The sequence below is a fragment of the Adiantum capillus-veneris genome, chromosome 12, assembly GCF_014529385.1.
Source record: "Adiantum capillus-veneris isolate H3 chromosome 12, ASM1452938v2, whole genome shotgun sequence".
Taxonomy (NCBI): domain Eukaryota; kingdom Viridiplantae; phylum Streptophyta; class Polypodiopsida; order Polypodiales; family Pteridaceae; genus Adiantum; species Adiantum capillus-veneris.
In genome coordinates, this window is record NC_140942.1 from 3,909,384 (window position 1) to 3,925,028 (window position 15,645).

The window sequence follows — 15,645 nt, forward strand, 5'->3', positions numbered from 1 at the left end:
TCATTATGATCTGGATACTGCATGGTATCGTTTTTTCATACGTATCCAATGCATTATCCAGGATAATGGTAAGCAGTAAATGCGCCAGCTGCGTGGGGATGTTCATAAGGCAAAGCTGGTTTGTCAAAATCTACAAAAGTTGGCTGACTCAAGACCCTTATCGGCTTCACAAGAGGCCGCTCTTTGTCAGGCACGTCTGTGCCTACGTCAGAATGATCAGCGCAAAATTGATAAATGGCAAACTCGCGCTCGCAAACGAGCCCTCATGGATAAAGGGTGTGCCTCTAAACAATTCTTCAAACACCTGCATCATACTAGACAAACCCAAGGTATTAAGCGGGTTATGCTCCCCTCAGGCTTTTGGACATCTACAAAACAGGAGCTTGCTTATGCTATGGTTTCTCACTACAGTACTGTGTTAGCTGCTCCTCCCTACGCCTTTACTGAGGCTCACTGAGCGCGACAATTACTGTTATCTCGAGTGCAGCCAATTCTTTCACTAGAGGCTGCTAATTATCTTGAAGCAGCATTTATGCAAGATGAGTTACACATAGCCTTGCTTCATCTAGGTAGATGGCGTTCACCTGGCTGGGATGGTCTCACAGTTAAATTCTTCATCTCGTTCTAGGATTCTCTCAAGGAGCCTCTGCTTCTCATGATGAATGCCGCATGGGACACACAACATCTGCCAAAATCTTGGAAAGAGGGTCTTCTTGTATTGCTACCTAAACGCAAACTCTACGAGCAATTTTCCCAGTAGTGGCCTATTACCCTTATGCCCATCATTTATAAGATTTTTGGCCAAGATGATAGTACTTCACATCAAAGATTATCTTTTTACAGGTCTTCATAAGGCGCAATACGGATTTATCCCTCGTCGCCGAACAATGGATAATTTGGCCAATATCCTAGTGGGTATGGAATTTTTTCAGTATACACAACAGGATGTGCTTGTGATGCAAGTTGACATAGATAAGGCTTTTTGACATTGTCCGCTGGGATTACATTGTGGATGTCATGCAATGTCTCGGATTTGGCCCAAAGTTAGCACATATTGTGTATTTTTTTATACGCTCATAGTACGACCTTAGGGATCCTTGCAGGCGAAGTGATAGATTCTTGGTCTCTTGGATGTTCAGTTCAACAAGGCTGCCCACTTAGTGCTTTGTTATTTGCCATTGCTACCCACCCTCTGCTTTTACACTTGGATCACTTGATCTCCCAAGGCCGCCTTCATGGATTACATTTGCCTTCTGGTTAGAATTTCGTTGGGCAGGCCTATGCGGATGACTCCTTGTTCACGCCCAAGAATACTCTAGATGATATGCGCGAAATTATGCATGCATTGGACTTGTATGGTCTTACTACCGGTCTTAAAGTTAGCTTCTACAAGTCTAATCTCTTGCCTCTTCATGCACAGACTTGGCATCAGCTTTTGTGGCCTGGAAAGATTGTGCCTCCACATGAAATTACCCGACATTTGGGATATCCTATTGGCTGGCATGTTACTGGCACTCAACAGATTGAATCGGTTATGCATTGCCTCAATATCAAACTCCAATATTGGAAATTGTCTACTTGGCCACTACAGGTCAGACTCGCATTGTACAGAGCATCATGATGGCATATGTTTAGTTCTATTTGCCCTTGTTGCCTTGGCCGCAACACCGACTTACCTCTCTTCAGTCGTCTATACTATCGCATTTATGGCATACAAAGGCTAACTAATGTGGTTTGCGCTTGATGTCCATGGGCAAGATTCACTGTCCAAAGCGCTTTGGCGGCCTTAACATTTTGGATTTGTGCAGACATGCTCTTGCTCGAAAAGCATCTCTTTTGCCCACGCTTGTTGAGCAGCAACAACCATGGACAGTCACGGTTGATTTGTTTATCAGCTTTCTTATGTTTGCTTTTAAAGCCTTTTCATACTTGAACACATTGGTGTTCACCCTTATGTATCGACTTCTTGTTGTGGGTTTTCCTTCTTTGGAGGTTTCCCACTTGTAAATTAATCAAATGCACTTACTATTAAAAAAAAAAGTGTGTGTGTGGCGTGCGTGAGTGCAATAACAAGGGAGGTTTGACCCTTTGCATTACATAAAATTGACCATAGGTCCATATACAAGACATATGGAAAAACCCCAAAAGATATACATTGAGACCATGGGGAAAAATCCCAAATCAAACCACAGGATACGTTTAGGGATAAAGATACTCTAATCAGGTGGTGAAATGTAGCTATCTAGATTGTGATCAATTCTACATGGATCTACCCAAAGCTTTGTACACCTCAAGCAATGTAGTGAAAACCACAAAGTCCAGTGTTGTTTTGTATCTGACTGGTATAAAGCATCCGCTGTAAAAACCTCAATATATAGTATTCTACCAGGGCAGTACCAAACCAGCAAGTAACCAGGCTGAAGAATGGAATCCAGCCTGTCAACTTTATTCCCAAACTCTACATATCCTCATGTGGATCAGTAGGTAACATATCCTTCAAATAATAGCCAAAACTTCCTAGTCTTCTCAGGCTATGGAGTAGGACGAAAAGTACTCTTTCTAGGAGTAGAATATCCAAAGTCCAGTATATCAATCAATTTCAGTGATACAGCCAGATTAAAACCTAGAAGCATAAATGACAACAACTCGTGTGTTTAGGCAACATGGCAAAGCAACAATTGAACAGATAATGTGAAGCCTAACCAGTTAAAGCATGGAAAAGAGCCCTGGTTTGAGGAAGAAACAAATAAATCAGTGATACGAGGGAAATGATAGTGGATACCCTCAAATTTTTTTATTTTTGGCTGTGTAATCTACCAAACTCATTAATATCTTCAGAAAATCAGTTTTGTGCAGACGAGAACTTATAAACACGAACCTGTAATAGTCTAACAAACCAAAACCATTCCACAATATGCCAACAGCAAGTATAAAAGATAGAACCAGTGAGTTTGAGAAAACACATGTTGTGAGGCATTATTTTCAGCAAGCAGAACGTTTTCGCCACAGCAACAATGCACCGCATCCCACTCAATCATTCACACAGAAAGTATTGCATGACGAAGAGGGAAAAATAAAATCACTCATTCCATTTATTCAGACAGTATTCCGAGGCTAAGTGAGGGAGACAGGACCCTCACCTTTTAAATAGATGATTGCAGCTCCTTGTATGAGGATTCCATCTGGAAGCCATCCTCTCAACCATCCTCGGCTTGTAGTACCTAGAGGGGATGCCAATCGGGGCACATCAAAGGAGCGTGAGACCAGGTCTGTAGCAGAACATATATGTCACCCAGGAGAGTCACCAAACCAAGGGGCCGGATGCATAGGGGAGGCCAGTCGGCGCATCAAAAGGGCGGGAGCCCTGGTCTATGGCAGGATACCAATGGAGGCCGCACAGTAGAGGAGGTAGATTGCGAGAGAAAGGGGACCAGCGGCTGCAGGTTATAGGGGATAGATTCTGAGGGGTGGAACGAGGTAAATCAATGAGGGTGTCAGAGAAAGGGATTGCAATCCCACGATGTCAGCAGGGAAAAGGAAGTCATAAGTTGAAAAACTTAGAAATTATCCAAGCTACCCACTTCACCTAACCAAGCAGGAGGGTCTCACATGATTTAATTACCCACTAAATAAAATAACCACCACCGTCATCATATCATGGCAGAGAGAAGAGGAAAGGCCACATTTTCATATATTGAGGCCCGTATATGGAAACGAACTAAGGAAATTACCCACAAGACAAAAAGACTATCACCTCATTATGCTCAGTGTAAACTAGAATTACCCATTGAGGGAAGTATCAGGTCCATACTTCTGGAAAACACCCATACGACAATGCAACTCTCAGCTCTATCATGCATAGGCTAGGTTCTCCTATTTAGGAGAGTGTAGGATAATTATAAACAACCAGAAAACAATATATCTATCAGTTTCATTAGTTAGACTCTCACATTAGGACAGTGCAAGCTAAATATTCAAGGTGAGCACTCATTAAATAGTATAACCATCTGCTCCATCCAGTGAATAAAAGCCAACCATAGTAGCTGTAGAATAGCAAGCTGAAGCAGGTATTTAGAGTAAGTATAGTGACTAGTATAGACATTTGGCACAATGTAATCGGATATAGAAATCAAAGCCAAGTGAAGCAATCCTACCCACCAGCTCCATCATGCAAAATAGAGCCAGATTCTTCCATAGAAGCAAAAGAAAGTTAAATACCCATGGTAATGAACCACAAGACATAATAGTGTGTGTGTGTGTGTGTGTGTGTGTGTGTGTGTCCCAAAGATGAAGCAGTCAAAGCCCAGTAAAGTGACCAAAAGAGTGTGTGTGTGTGTGTGTGTGCGCGCGCGCGCGTACGTGCGCGCGAGCAATAAAAGTGGAGCTTTGACCCTCTGCATTACATAAAATCGACCATAGGTCCATATACAAGAAATATGGGAGAAACCCCAAAAGATATACAATGAGACCATGGGGAAAAATCCCAAATCAAACCACAAGATACGTCTCGGGATAAAGATACTCTAATCAGGAGGTGAAATGTAGCTATCTAGATTGTGATCGATTAATCATACATGGATCTACCCAAAGCTTTGTACACTTCAAGCGACGTAATGAAAACCACAAATTCCAGTGTTGTGTATCTGACTGACTGGTATAAAGCATCCGTTTAAAAACCTCCTATAGTAGCTCACAAAAGCCAAGGGACGATGAAACCCCGAAGCCATGCCTCCAAAATAATCCGCATCCACTCTAAAATTTCTTGATGATGTATCCTAAATAAGGACGCAGATCTACGGCACAACCACACTCTAAGAGAGGCAAGAGGGATCTAAAGGTTTCTCCATCACCGTTACAGGAATACTGTTTGTCCAAGCAAGTATAAACCATGCAAGAGCTTATGGACCATGCAACAATTGGCTACAAATTGATGAAAGGAAAGCTAAGAGCAACTTCGGCTAACAACTAGAACTCCCGGCAACAAGGAAAAAATCCTCATGAGTCTCATGAAAGTCAACCCTCCAAGTCAAGATTCTTCGCGACACAGCAGAGATTCACTTCAAAACACTTCACAAATTTAAGAAAGAGAGCCGACATGGCCCGGCGTAGTTATGTGCCAAGAGATACTGACCCCAAAGACTCGCGCCCCTTTCCGTATTTCTTTTATATTAATCTTTCAGCAGAGTACAACTCCCGCAGGGGTCCTCCGCTCTCAAACTCTGCGTCCAAATGCTCTGAGAAGTGAGGCCCCTTAGGCTCCTTTTATTCTTACAAGGGATGCCAAAAGCAAAGCCCCAAAAGTTGAACCTGTACCCAATTGAAGCAATATAAAGAAATACCGAAAGGGGCGCTAGGGTTTTGAGGCCAATGCACTCTGGTAGTGTCTGCCACTCCGTATCTCTCACGTGGAGACTCTCTCTCATTCAATCAATCTGAAGTGCTAAAAGTCTGTTTCAATCTGTTATTTTCAGTTGGCACGTGGTGCCCTCCCATTACATCCACCATGCGTAAATCGTATGGAAAGTGTTTGCTGGAAATGTGATGTCAATGGCTCTACCATTCAAATCCATGATAGAAACGGCTCCCTTAAGGCCCAGCATTGAAGAATTACTGGATCACAAAGTCCCTACTAAAATACAAAGGACCCCAGCAGCAATCCTCCTCAAAAGTGAAACAGACACTCCCCCAAAATAACAAAACCCACTAAACCCATTGCACCCACCCAACTGTGTAGCTGCTGTGGTTCAAATTGCTGTTGCATTGCTTGTTTTGTAGGATTGGGCTGACATGCAGGACGCTGTGTGGAGGGCTGCAAAAAAGGGCAGAATGCAGCATGACTGGATGGTGGGAGCCTCCAGCTGCAAAGGCAGCAAGCAGCAAATGGGTGGGCTGCGCTGGAGGCAAAAGCTCTTCAAAGGAGGGCACAGCAGTGGCAGTGAAGCAAGGCTTGCAAGTGTGGTGGAGGGCCAGTGAAGTGCAGCCAACGACCGCCAGCTGCACATTTGATAGGGCTGCAAAGGGATTGAATGTCGCCGACAGTGAGGACTGCAGCAGTTGAGGGCGGACAGCATAGGCTGAGAGTGGTGAGGCTTCTGCGTGCAGTGCATGCATACATTGGGATGGAAAGGCTGGCTTTGGTGGAGGTGGTGCAGGGCTGATAGTTGTGGCGCTCGACGCTAGTTGTGGCTGGCGAAAGCCCCGAGGGTAGCTGCAATGTGCATGAGCAGCACACGATGGAACAGCAGGGTAAAACGATGGCAAAGTTGAAGTCTAGCATGGTAAATGCTGACTGCGCGCAGGGGTTGGGGTTTCGCAGTGACTAGCAGTTCCTATAGCTTCACGCTCCATCAGTGTCGTAATTAATTGACTTAGGTTATACAAGAACCTTCTACTATGTACCCTCAGCAACTAATATGTAGCAACAAGAAATTTTATGAGGAAACTTGAGATGACTATTGCCAAAAGAAACAGGAGTCCACAACACATTGGGAGACATCAGCGGATGTGGTCCGTGGGACATACAAAAGCTTTTATCAAGTGTTAAATATTTCAGGTTACAGCTGTAACTCCAACAATCATCCAACAATGCATTATATTCTGAACCTTTGAAGCTTATAGAGTTGTAGGTTTGTATGTCCATAGACAAATATCAGTCAGAAAATTGAAGTACTCACTTTAAACAATCACAAAGCAGAACATACATGTAGGGGACTGACTAGGAAACGTACCAAAGCCCATAGCTCTCCAGCTTCAGCGCTCGATATATGCTTGAGAGCTTGCTCGAACAGGTCTGCAATTCTTATTAAGGAAAATTCAGCTACCACTTCTGACTTTATTTCTAACACAATTCTCATGGCCCACATTCTTGTGCAATTCCTAAATTGACCCATACAAAACTCTTCCAGAAGCTGCTTGGCTAGATCCAGTTTACCCAATTGCAATAGAAGCTTTGCATGACCCCCTGCTAAACCTGAACTGAGCACACCAGCCTCTTTAGCTCTGTCATATATACTTTGCAGACGTTTTGCAACAAGAACTCTGCATTCCTTAGATTGTTTGAGACCAACAGACGTAAGCTCAACATTTTGACCTTCCAACCCTGAGCTCTCCTTTAAAAACAGGGCGTAGAGCATGTACATGTCTGCAGAAGATACGACACCTAAAGCTTTCTCATAAACCTACGATCAAGAACATTGATACTGTCATATCAAACATGTCAGGTTTTAGACAATACATATGAAAACACTCTTTAATCCTGCCAAGAAATAAGATATTTTCACCTCAAGACTTCCAATCTAAACTCCAAACCAATAAAAGGCACAAACTCTTGACATCCACTCCATAAATATAGACTTCACCGAACTATCGAAGTCCAAGTATGGGTTTTCCTCACCCACAGAAATAATGTTAGGATCCAACACAAATCACCAAGGAGGTTTAATCTCCTTTTACCCTGCTCACTGATGAGCACAATTCTTAATGAACAACAAAGAAACGTCCGAACAACCAAGAAAAGATTCACTCGAGATTGTATCTTGGAAATAAGAATCAATGAGATAGGCTTTGATAAACGAGTTCAAAATTTCCATGAAAGAAAGACCAGATCAAGCACAAATTCGCCTGCACTCTAGTTTGAATTACTGATCCATGAAGCATGCAACTAATTAGATGCAAGCAAAGCGAGCACAATCCAAAACATTTTAGCATTCGACTACCTTATTCTGCACAATACAAAAATGCAAAAGCTGTACACAATCATACCTTAATCGCAATCTCCATGTCACCTGTCATCCGAAACCTAAACCTTGCCTGCCAATCCCAGCAGTCAGCATTCAGAAGAAAATCTTTCTCTAAACTTGTAAAAATTTCATCCTGAAGAGACGATGCTTGAGTAAAATGGGCCTTCTGTAGCAACTCAACAAACTTCCTCCTGAGACCAGCATTTGAAGGGAGAGCAGTGATAGCATTTTGGTAGATTGTGTAAGCTAACTTATAAGCAAGTTCATTTATCCCTCCTTTGTTTCCTCTAGGTACAGGCACATCTCTATTAGTATCATCTATCCGCAAAATAAGATCAATTTCTTTAGCACTGTCCCTATCGAAGTCCGTTATTGCATTGTTTTTCTTCGTAACAGGAGAAAAAATATTTGCCTTCAACCTCTCAGCATAAACAAGCTCCAGTCGGAAGTATTCCAGCCAAAGCTGCTCTGATTGCGAACACATGCGCAGCCCACGTTGCATTAGGGCTCGAGCAGCTACAATGTTCTTGTTCTGCTCAAATTCCCAGGCAGAAGCATAGATCCAAACATCTGGAACTGTTGGATGCAGGCGCAAAACCTTGGTAAGAACCTGTCAAAGACCTTCATGTTATCTCCTCGGTAGAAAAATTATCTACATACAGAAGCCTTACAAAAATCAGCATATTCTATCATTTGAGGACATTTAGTATGTACAAAGTTGTTACTGACATGCATAAATGGTACAACACCTGCAAAGATATATCCAGTTGGGGGACGGAGCATAGTTACCTGGAACGGGAACGGGGAACGGGAACAGGAGGGTCCGGAACCGGAGGAGGGGGGGGGCGGAACGGGAATGGGGCCGGAACAGTCGACTAAAGTAAGGCTTGAACTACCTCCATTCAGCTTAATCCCAAATAAACTCCTAAACAACCCAAAAACTGCCCCCAAACTGCACCCAATATGTTCCCCAAACAACCCAAAATTGCCCCCAAATGCCTACTTTTGCCCGTTCCGCCCCGCGTTTTGCCGTTCCGCCTCATGTTCCCCCGTTCCGGAACACCGTTTCGGTTACACCTGTTCCGGAACAGTGTTCCATTCCGACTCCGTTTCGAGAACGGGACTCGTTCGGAACGCCGTTTCGGAACGTTTGGGATGTGTTCCGCCCGTTCCATGTTACACTAGGACGGAGAGGAACTAGAAAAGGAAGAAATATGAAACCCAGACATAAAGTTAAGAGAAGTTATTCAGCAACGCATATCTGCCAATATTGCAGTGAAGGACAGGCAGACCACTTCAAGAAATATAAGCTTTTAAAGGGACAGCATCCGTCAAGGCACATGTAGACTAAGTTGTCCTTTACAACTGAGCAGTGTACAAGAGCAATTATACGGTAGCTAAAAATATTACAAAAACAGCACTCGCTGCTGCTCTCGCTATTGCTCGCCATCGCTGCCATCAGCCTGCCCACCAAACCTTTAACCCCCCCTTCCCTCCTTGCGCTGCCCTCAGCTGCCCGCCAGAGACACCCCCCCCCCCCCCCCCCCCCCCCCCAAACCCCCCCTCTTCCACCTCGCGCTGCCCTCAGCAGCCCGCCAGACCCCCCTTTCCCTCCTCCCATTCCACTCAGCCTGCCCATCCGCCCTCCTCCCGCCCCCCCTTCTCACTCTTTCGAGCTCCCCTGATCGTCTTCGGTCCTGCTCTCTAGCGGCACTGACTCGCCCATTCTCCCCACCTTCGACCTCATCAACGCCCTCGATTTACCCTCGCTCGCCTTCACAGCAGTAGACACAGATGAGGATTTTGCTCCGCCTCAGAGGGACTCGACTGAAGCTCCCTCGCCCGACCCCATAGAACCCACCATCCGACTTGCTCTTTCGCCAACAGAGCAAGCCACCTTAGAGGCGGAGGTGGCACGCCTTTAGGCCACCTATGTTATCTGCAAGATCATCGACACCCGACCTAGCACAGGGGAGGTGCGTGATCTCCTCCAGGCCCACCTTTTAGCGGAGGTGGGAAACATCATCGACGTTCAGCTTCTCGGGCGCGGTTACTATCGGATTGAGTTTGAGATTTCCGAGATGGTTTCCAAGTTCATTGCGATGAGCCCCCTGGCCATCCGAGCAGCTAGAGCTCATTTTCGACAGTGGCGCCTTGGCTTCGATTCGGCAACCGATGCTCTTGTCGAGGAGACAGACCTACCCATCTAAGTCTGCTTCCCTGGCCTGAGGAGAGAGTACCTCCCGCTCCTTTCTAGAAAAGGTTCCGAGATTGGGAATGTCTTGGAGACACCTCACACGGTAGCTTTTGTTGCAGCCAAGGTAGCAGGCATACCTACAATACTCGAGACACCCACCTTCCCGAAGGTCATTTTACTACCTCGGTTGAGTGGTAGTTGGCTCTGATAGAATGTGGAGTATTCGGGCCTCCTGAATCAGTGCTTCACTTGTCGGCAGATGGGCCATCTTGCAAAGCCCTGTCCACGGAGGAGGCTTGAAACGAACAAGGAGAGTGGATCTCCCTGCTACACAGACCGCCTAGATACGTGTCGAACGAACCACCCGACCATAGCCACCATCCGGCAGCTCCCCCGTGCTGGGGCCAGCGTCCGAGAACGTAGGCGTGCACCTGTAAGACCGAGCGTCCCATACCACCCGGCCTCACCTCCTCGAGGTGACCTCGCGCACTCCTAGCCTCGCGGGCTAACCGCTGGCACTCTGCCAGTGGGGTCGATAACTGTAAATGAGGCCTTGGCCTCCCTTTTCACCCCTATGGTACAGTAGCAGATTCAGCCCCATTGGTTGCAGAAGTCTCCCCATTTTCAGCCCAAGAAAACGCAGCCAAAACGGTCATTTTCAGCCACCGAAACAGTCCCGAAATTCAGCAGATAGAAGACCACATATATCAGCCCTAAAGTCGTCGTCATCACCTTCGTCGTCATCGGCATAGTCCAAGTTGCATCAGTTCATTGCATACGCATTGTACCACTTTGTGCAATCAATAAGTAGACCACTCTCGCCGACGAGAGTAGGGCCTTCGGAGGAGGGTTTTACAACGTCTCTGGTGTCGTATCTCTCTTCTCTCTCTATCTCTCAGTCTCATACACTTGCACGCACATTGTCCATTCACTTTGTTCGTGATCATAGCACTTTCCATTAAGAAACGGAAGGCTCTCCCTTCCATAAGAACTAAAAGGAACCTTGAGCATAGTTCGGAGCACTCATCTTTAGCAAAGCACAAACAATCATTCCGCTGCACCTAACATTGGTATCAGAGCTTTGGCAATGTTCTGTATCACTCAAGGAAAGAACCACAAGAATTTTTTTTGCTTGTTGAGGTCGCACGAACCCAAGTTCGCTTGGGCGTGTCGATTCCTAATCGTGTTTTGTTGAAGAGTGACAGGAATCCCAAGAAAGAAGGGCTTGTCTAGCCTCCCCTTGTGTCTCTTTTCACTCATTGAGAGCGGACCGTGCACTTAGCGGCCGGCCAATCGACGTGAGGTGGGAAAAAGCAACCTTGGTGTGAGCGCAAGGCCGCCAAGGGGTGCGCCCACGGAAAGGAGTAGAACTCGGGTGAAGAGAAGATCCTTCTCAAACGCGATTTGCAAGCGAAAGAAAACCTCAAGAACCTCAAGAACCAAGACCCCCAAGAACCCAAGTTCCTCGTGAACTTAAGAACCCAAGACCACAAGAACCCACGACTTCAGAATGGTCATCACTCAAAGCGGAATGGATACTTCGCTTGGAGGTGATGAGCATGAGAGAGGCGAAGAAGAATTTTCCCCACCAGGATGTTTTTCCGACCCTCCCCCTTTTCCATCTACGACAAAGATTGCACTAACTCCTATGGAGGAGTTGGACCAAGAAAGAGAAGCAAAAAGAAAAGCCTACGAAGAAGACATGGCAGCCATAGAGCGTCAGTACCAAGAAAGAATGGCAGCCATAGCGCGTGAGAGCGAGCAAGCACGCTTGAAAGCCAAAGCAAGAGAAGCAGAATTTGATTGAGAGAACAAAGCAAGACAAGCAGAATTTGATCGTAAGAACAAAGCCCTCAAAGAAAAGAGCGACCACCACAACAAAGAGTTTTGGCGACTCTATTCTCAAGTTCAGGCACAGATGCAAGAGATTTGGGGAAAGGAAGACTGTCTCAGTCTCTTCTTCTCCAAAGCATGACACACAGGACTTGCATGATTGTGTGAAGCATGATGATGATTTGATTGACAATGACTTGCATGATGTTTTGATTGACAATGATAAGCACAATGATTTGCATGATGATAAGCATGATGATTTGAATGACAAGGATGATGATTTGGATGACAAAGATAAGCATGATGATTTGATTGATGATGATAAGCATGATCATTTGGATGATCATGACAAGCATGATGATTTGCATGATGAAGATGTGATTTCTCACAAGCATGATGATTTGCATGATCAAGATGTGATTTCTCACAAGCATGATGAGCTGCATCAAGATGATGTGATTGTTCACAAGGATGATGTGTTAGTTGATGCTTTTTCTAGCGAAGCTAACCTCGTTGTAGATTCGATCAATCACGAAGAACCGATCTTGGCTTTCGAGTCGAGATCCAAAGAACCCCCACAGGACGATTCAATCATTCACGAAGAAGCGATCTTGGCTCTCGAGCCTAGGTCCAAAGAACCCTCACAGGAAGTATTATGTGTTCGCATGATTGATATGCACGCATTGTTCAACTGTTTCATTCGTGCTTGTTTCCTGTATTTTAGTCAGCATCGTTATGTGACCCTTTTACTAGGCATGACATATTGTATGTTGAACACGTTTCACTCATGAATGAGCACGAATGTATGCGGATTGTTCATGAAAAGCTGAAAAGGATGCATCCAAGGAAGTCACATTCCATGTCTCTTCCTTGGCATGACGCATTCGTAGAAAGAGCACATCAAAGTATGAACACCAAGCATGGGCATTTCCGTTGTGAATTGCCACAGTTGATTGCTTTAGACCAAAAGAGAAAGATTCGATCTCATTGTTTGCATATGTTTGGTGTCACTCTGTCTCTATGTTCATCTACATTGCATACAAGGTCTTTAGCGAAGACAAGATTTTTTCCACTCACTTTACATGGAATGGGTATGTTCATGGTTTTGTGTTGGAAATGGTTTCAGGAATTTTCAGCCATGGAGATTCTTGAAAAAGAAGAAAGCATGACTCTCAACGAAGTTGAAGCATCGAAGGAGCCACAGAAGACTTTGTGTCGCTTTCGGCGCCGCCCAAAGAAGCAAGCATTGCAAACCTTTATGAAGTTCAAATACCGCACGACCCACACCACAGAGTGGGCCGGCGAAGAGTCCCTTCCAAGATTCCGGATGCTATTGGCGATCTCCCTCGACGCCATACAGTTCGGTACCAATACCTCACTTTGAAAAGGAGGGGACGTCACGTGACACAGCCAACCCTATGTGTCTGTGGACAAGCTACAACATGATCAGGGTTGAGTCAATCCAGTCAGTCTAGATTAGAAGTGATATGGCACTTTTGTGAGTCTATTCGTAGACCGTGCATGCCCAGTCACTTAGTGTAGGTGCATATCCTCTGGTTGCACACAGCATGATCATCAGTATTCCCTTCAGAATCCATCAGATTTAGTCAGGGGAATTTTCTAGTGCATTTAGCCTATTTTCCCTATTTTTGGTATTTTTCACTTATTATTTTTAAGTGACTTTCCAACAAAAGTAGGTAGGGCAATTTTGCTAAGCTTGTATATAAGCAAACCAAAGTTAGCACTAAATGGCAGAAGAGGTAGCAGGAGCTTCCCGCTCAACAGGCAACTTCTCAGCAGCACCCCCTCAAAACCCCTAGCGTTTTTGGATCCCCATCTTCGCCGGGCCTTTCCAGATCTCTGGCGTTCCCATCCATTGCAGGATCGCCATCCTCACCAGCACTACCTAGCAACTGCAGATCCCCATTATCACCATCAAGTTCCAGTTTGCTAGCATTTTTCCATTTCAGCCTATTAGCGTTTTTGGTCTCCAACAAGCCCAGCGTTTTGGCAAAGGACACAGGTAGCCCCAGCGTTAGTGTTTTTCAGCCCCTGCCGCATCAGAACCACAGCGTTTTCAGCCCTATGGTACAGTATCAGATTCAGCCCCATTGGTTGCAGAAGTCCCCCCATTTTCAGCCCAAGAAAACGCAGCCAAACAGTCATTTTCAGCCACCGAAACAGTCCCGAAATTCAGCAGATAGAAGACCACAGATTTCAGCCCTAAAGTCGTCGTCGTCATCGGCATAGTCCAAGTTGCATCAGTTCATTGCATACGCATTGTACCACTTTGTGCAATCAATAAGTAGACCACTATCGCCGACGAGTGGGGCCTTCCGAGGAGGGTTTTACGTCTCTGGTGTCGTATCTCTCTTCTCTCTCTATCTCTCAGTCTCATACACTTGCACGCACATTGTCCATTCACTTTGTTCGTGATCATAGCACTTCCCATTAAGAAACGGAAGGCTCTCCCTTCCATAAGAACTAAAAGGAACCTTGAGCACAGTTCGGAGCACTCATCTTGAGCAAAGCGCAAACAATCATTTCGATGCACCTAACAGATAGCCTGATCGCAGGTCTATCTTCGTAAAATACAACACCCCATGGAGCCGATCTATCAAATCGTCCATGCGCGGGAGCGGATACTTGTTCTTGACAGTGAGCTTATTCAACCCCTTGTAATCCACGAAGAAGCGCATAGTGTTATCCTTCTTTCGAGAAAGTAACACTGGCGCTCCCCATGGGTACTTACTTGGTCGAACAAAACCCTGTCGAGATAATCTTTTAGCTGCCGCTGAATCTCGTCCTCTTCGGTTTTACTAAACCGATAGGGTTGCTTTGAGAAGGGTTGGCTACCAGCCACCAACTCAATGCCATGATCTACTCCTCTCGAAGGCGGCAAGCCAGGAGGTAGATCATCAAGAAAAACATCCTCGAAATCAATCATGATTTCTCGAATAAAGTTGGATTCGTCGGAATCTCCAAGTTCAACAGAAGAACATGAAACATTTTTATGAAATTCAGTGACAGAAGTACCAAGCACTAATGAATCAAACCGAGCAGATGGTACACATTGATAAAAGTCAACATCAGAAGACTTTGTTTCTTTATACATTTCCAAAGCAGTAACAATTGGTATTGCAAAACCATTATTTACAGACTTCTAATTACAAAGCGACACAGATACATGAGGCATGTTCTGCTTAACAAAAACAAGAGAGTGACGTACATAGTCTATATACAATGAGTCTTGTTTATCATAAAACCATGGAATTCCTTAAATAACATCTGCTCTATCCAAGCGCATGATGTGGAAATCTAGGTTCTCTTTGTAATCAGCCAGCTCGAGCGACAAGTCTAGAACCATCCGATTCCATACATCCGTATCCATGCCACGAGCCATCTTCACGCGATACTCATGGTCACTGTCCCGCGTCGGCAGGCTTAGTTTCTGCACCAATTTTGCATCCACAAAATTGTGTGAGCTTCCATTATCAAGGAGTACGGTCACGTCGTGACCATTGATCTTCCCGGGGAAACGGAGAAGATTGTGCTTATCAAACACTTTGGTGCTAAAAGTACAATTAGTGCATGAACTGTGCGCTAAATGATGGATTTCAACTTGAACAACATCAGAATTACCTGAGATCTTGTGAATCTGAACCGAAGGACAACCTTGCGGTTTCTACGTCTTTTTCTTCTTGGGGTAATCCTTGATTTGGTGACCCGTCTGGCCACATCCGAAGCAAGCCCCCCTCTTCACTGCATCAGCAACTGAAGCATTTCTGGCTTTCTTCTTCTCCTGAGAAGATCTCGGCGGTGATTTGGACTTATGCTGGAATCGGGGTTGCTTCCTCGAAGCACCCTCACCGGATT

General features: G+C 45.2%; 1 protein-coding gene across 2 annotated transcripts in view; it reads right to left on the reverse strand.

Moving 5' to 3' along the window:
• LOC147445228 (U3 small nucleolar RNA-associated-like protein) overlaps positions 1-15,645 on the reverse strand; it is an 88,504-nt gene that overhangs the window by 38,888 nt on the left and 33,971 nt on the right. For both annotated transcript variants that reach the window (XM_086524779.1, XM_086524780.1), the window contains exons 2-3: positions 7,762-8,349; positions 6,729-7,178 (exon numbers count right to left, since the gene is read on the reverse strand). In XM_086524779.1, the coding sequence (XP_086380905.1) occupies positions 6,729-7,178; positions 7,762-8,349 (1,038 nt within the window). The remainder of the gene's footprint in view (positions 1-6,728; positions 7,179-7,761; positions 8,350-15,645) is intronic.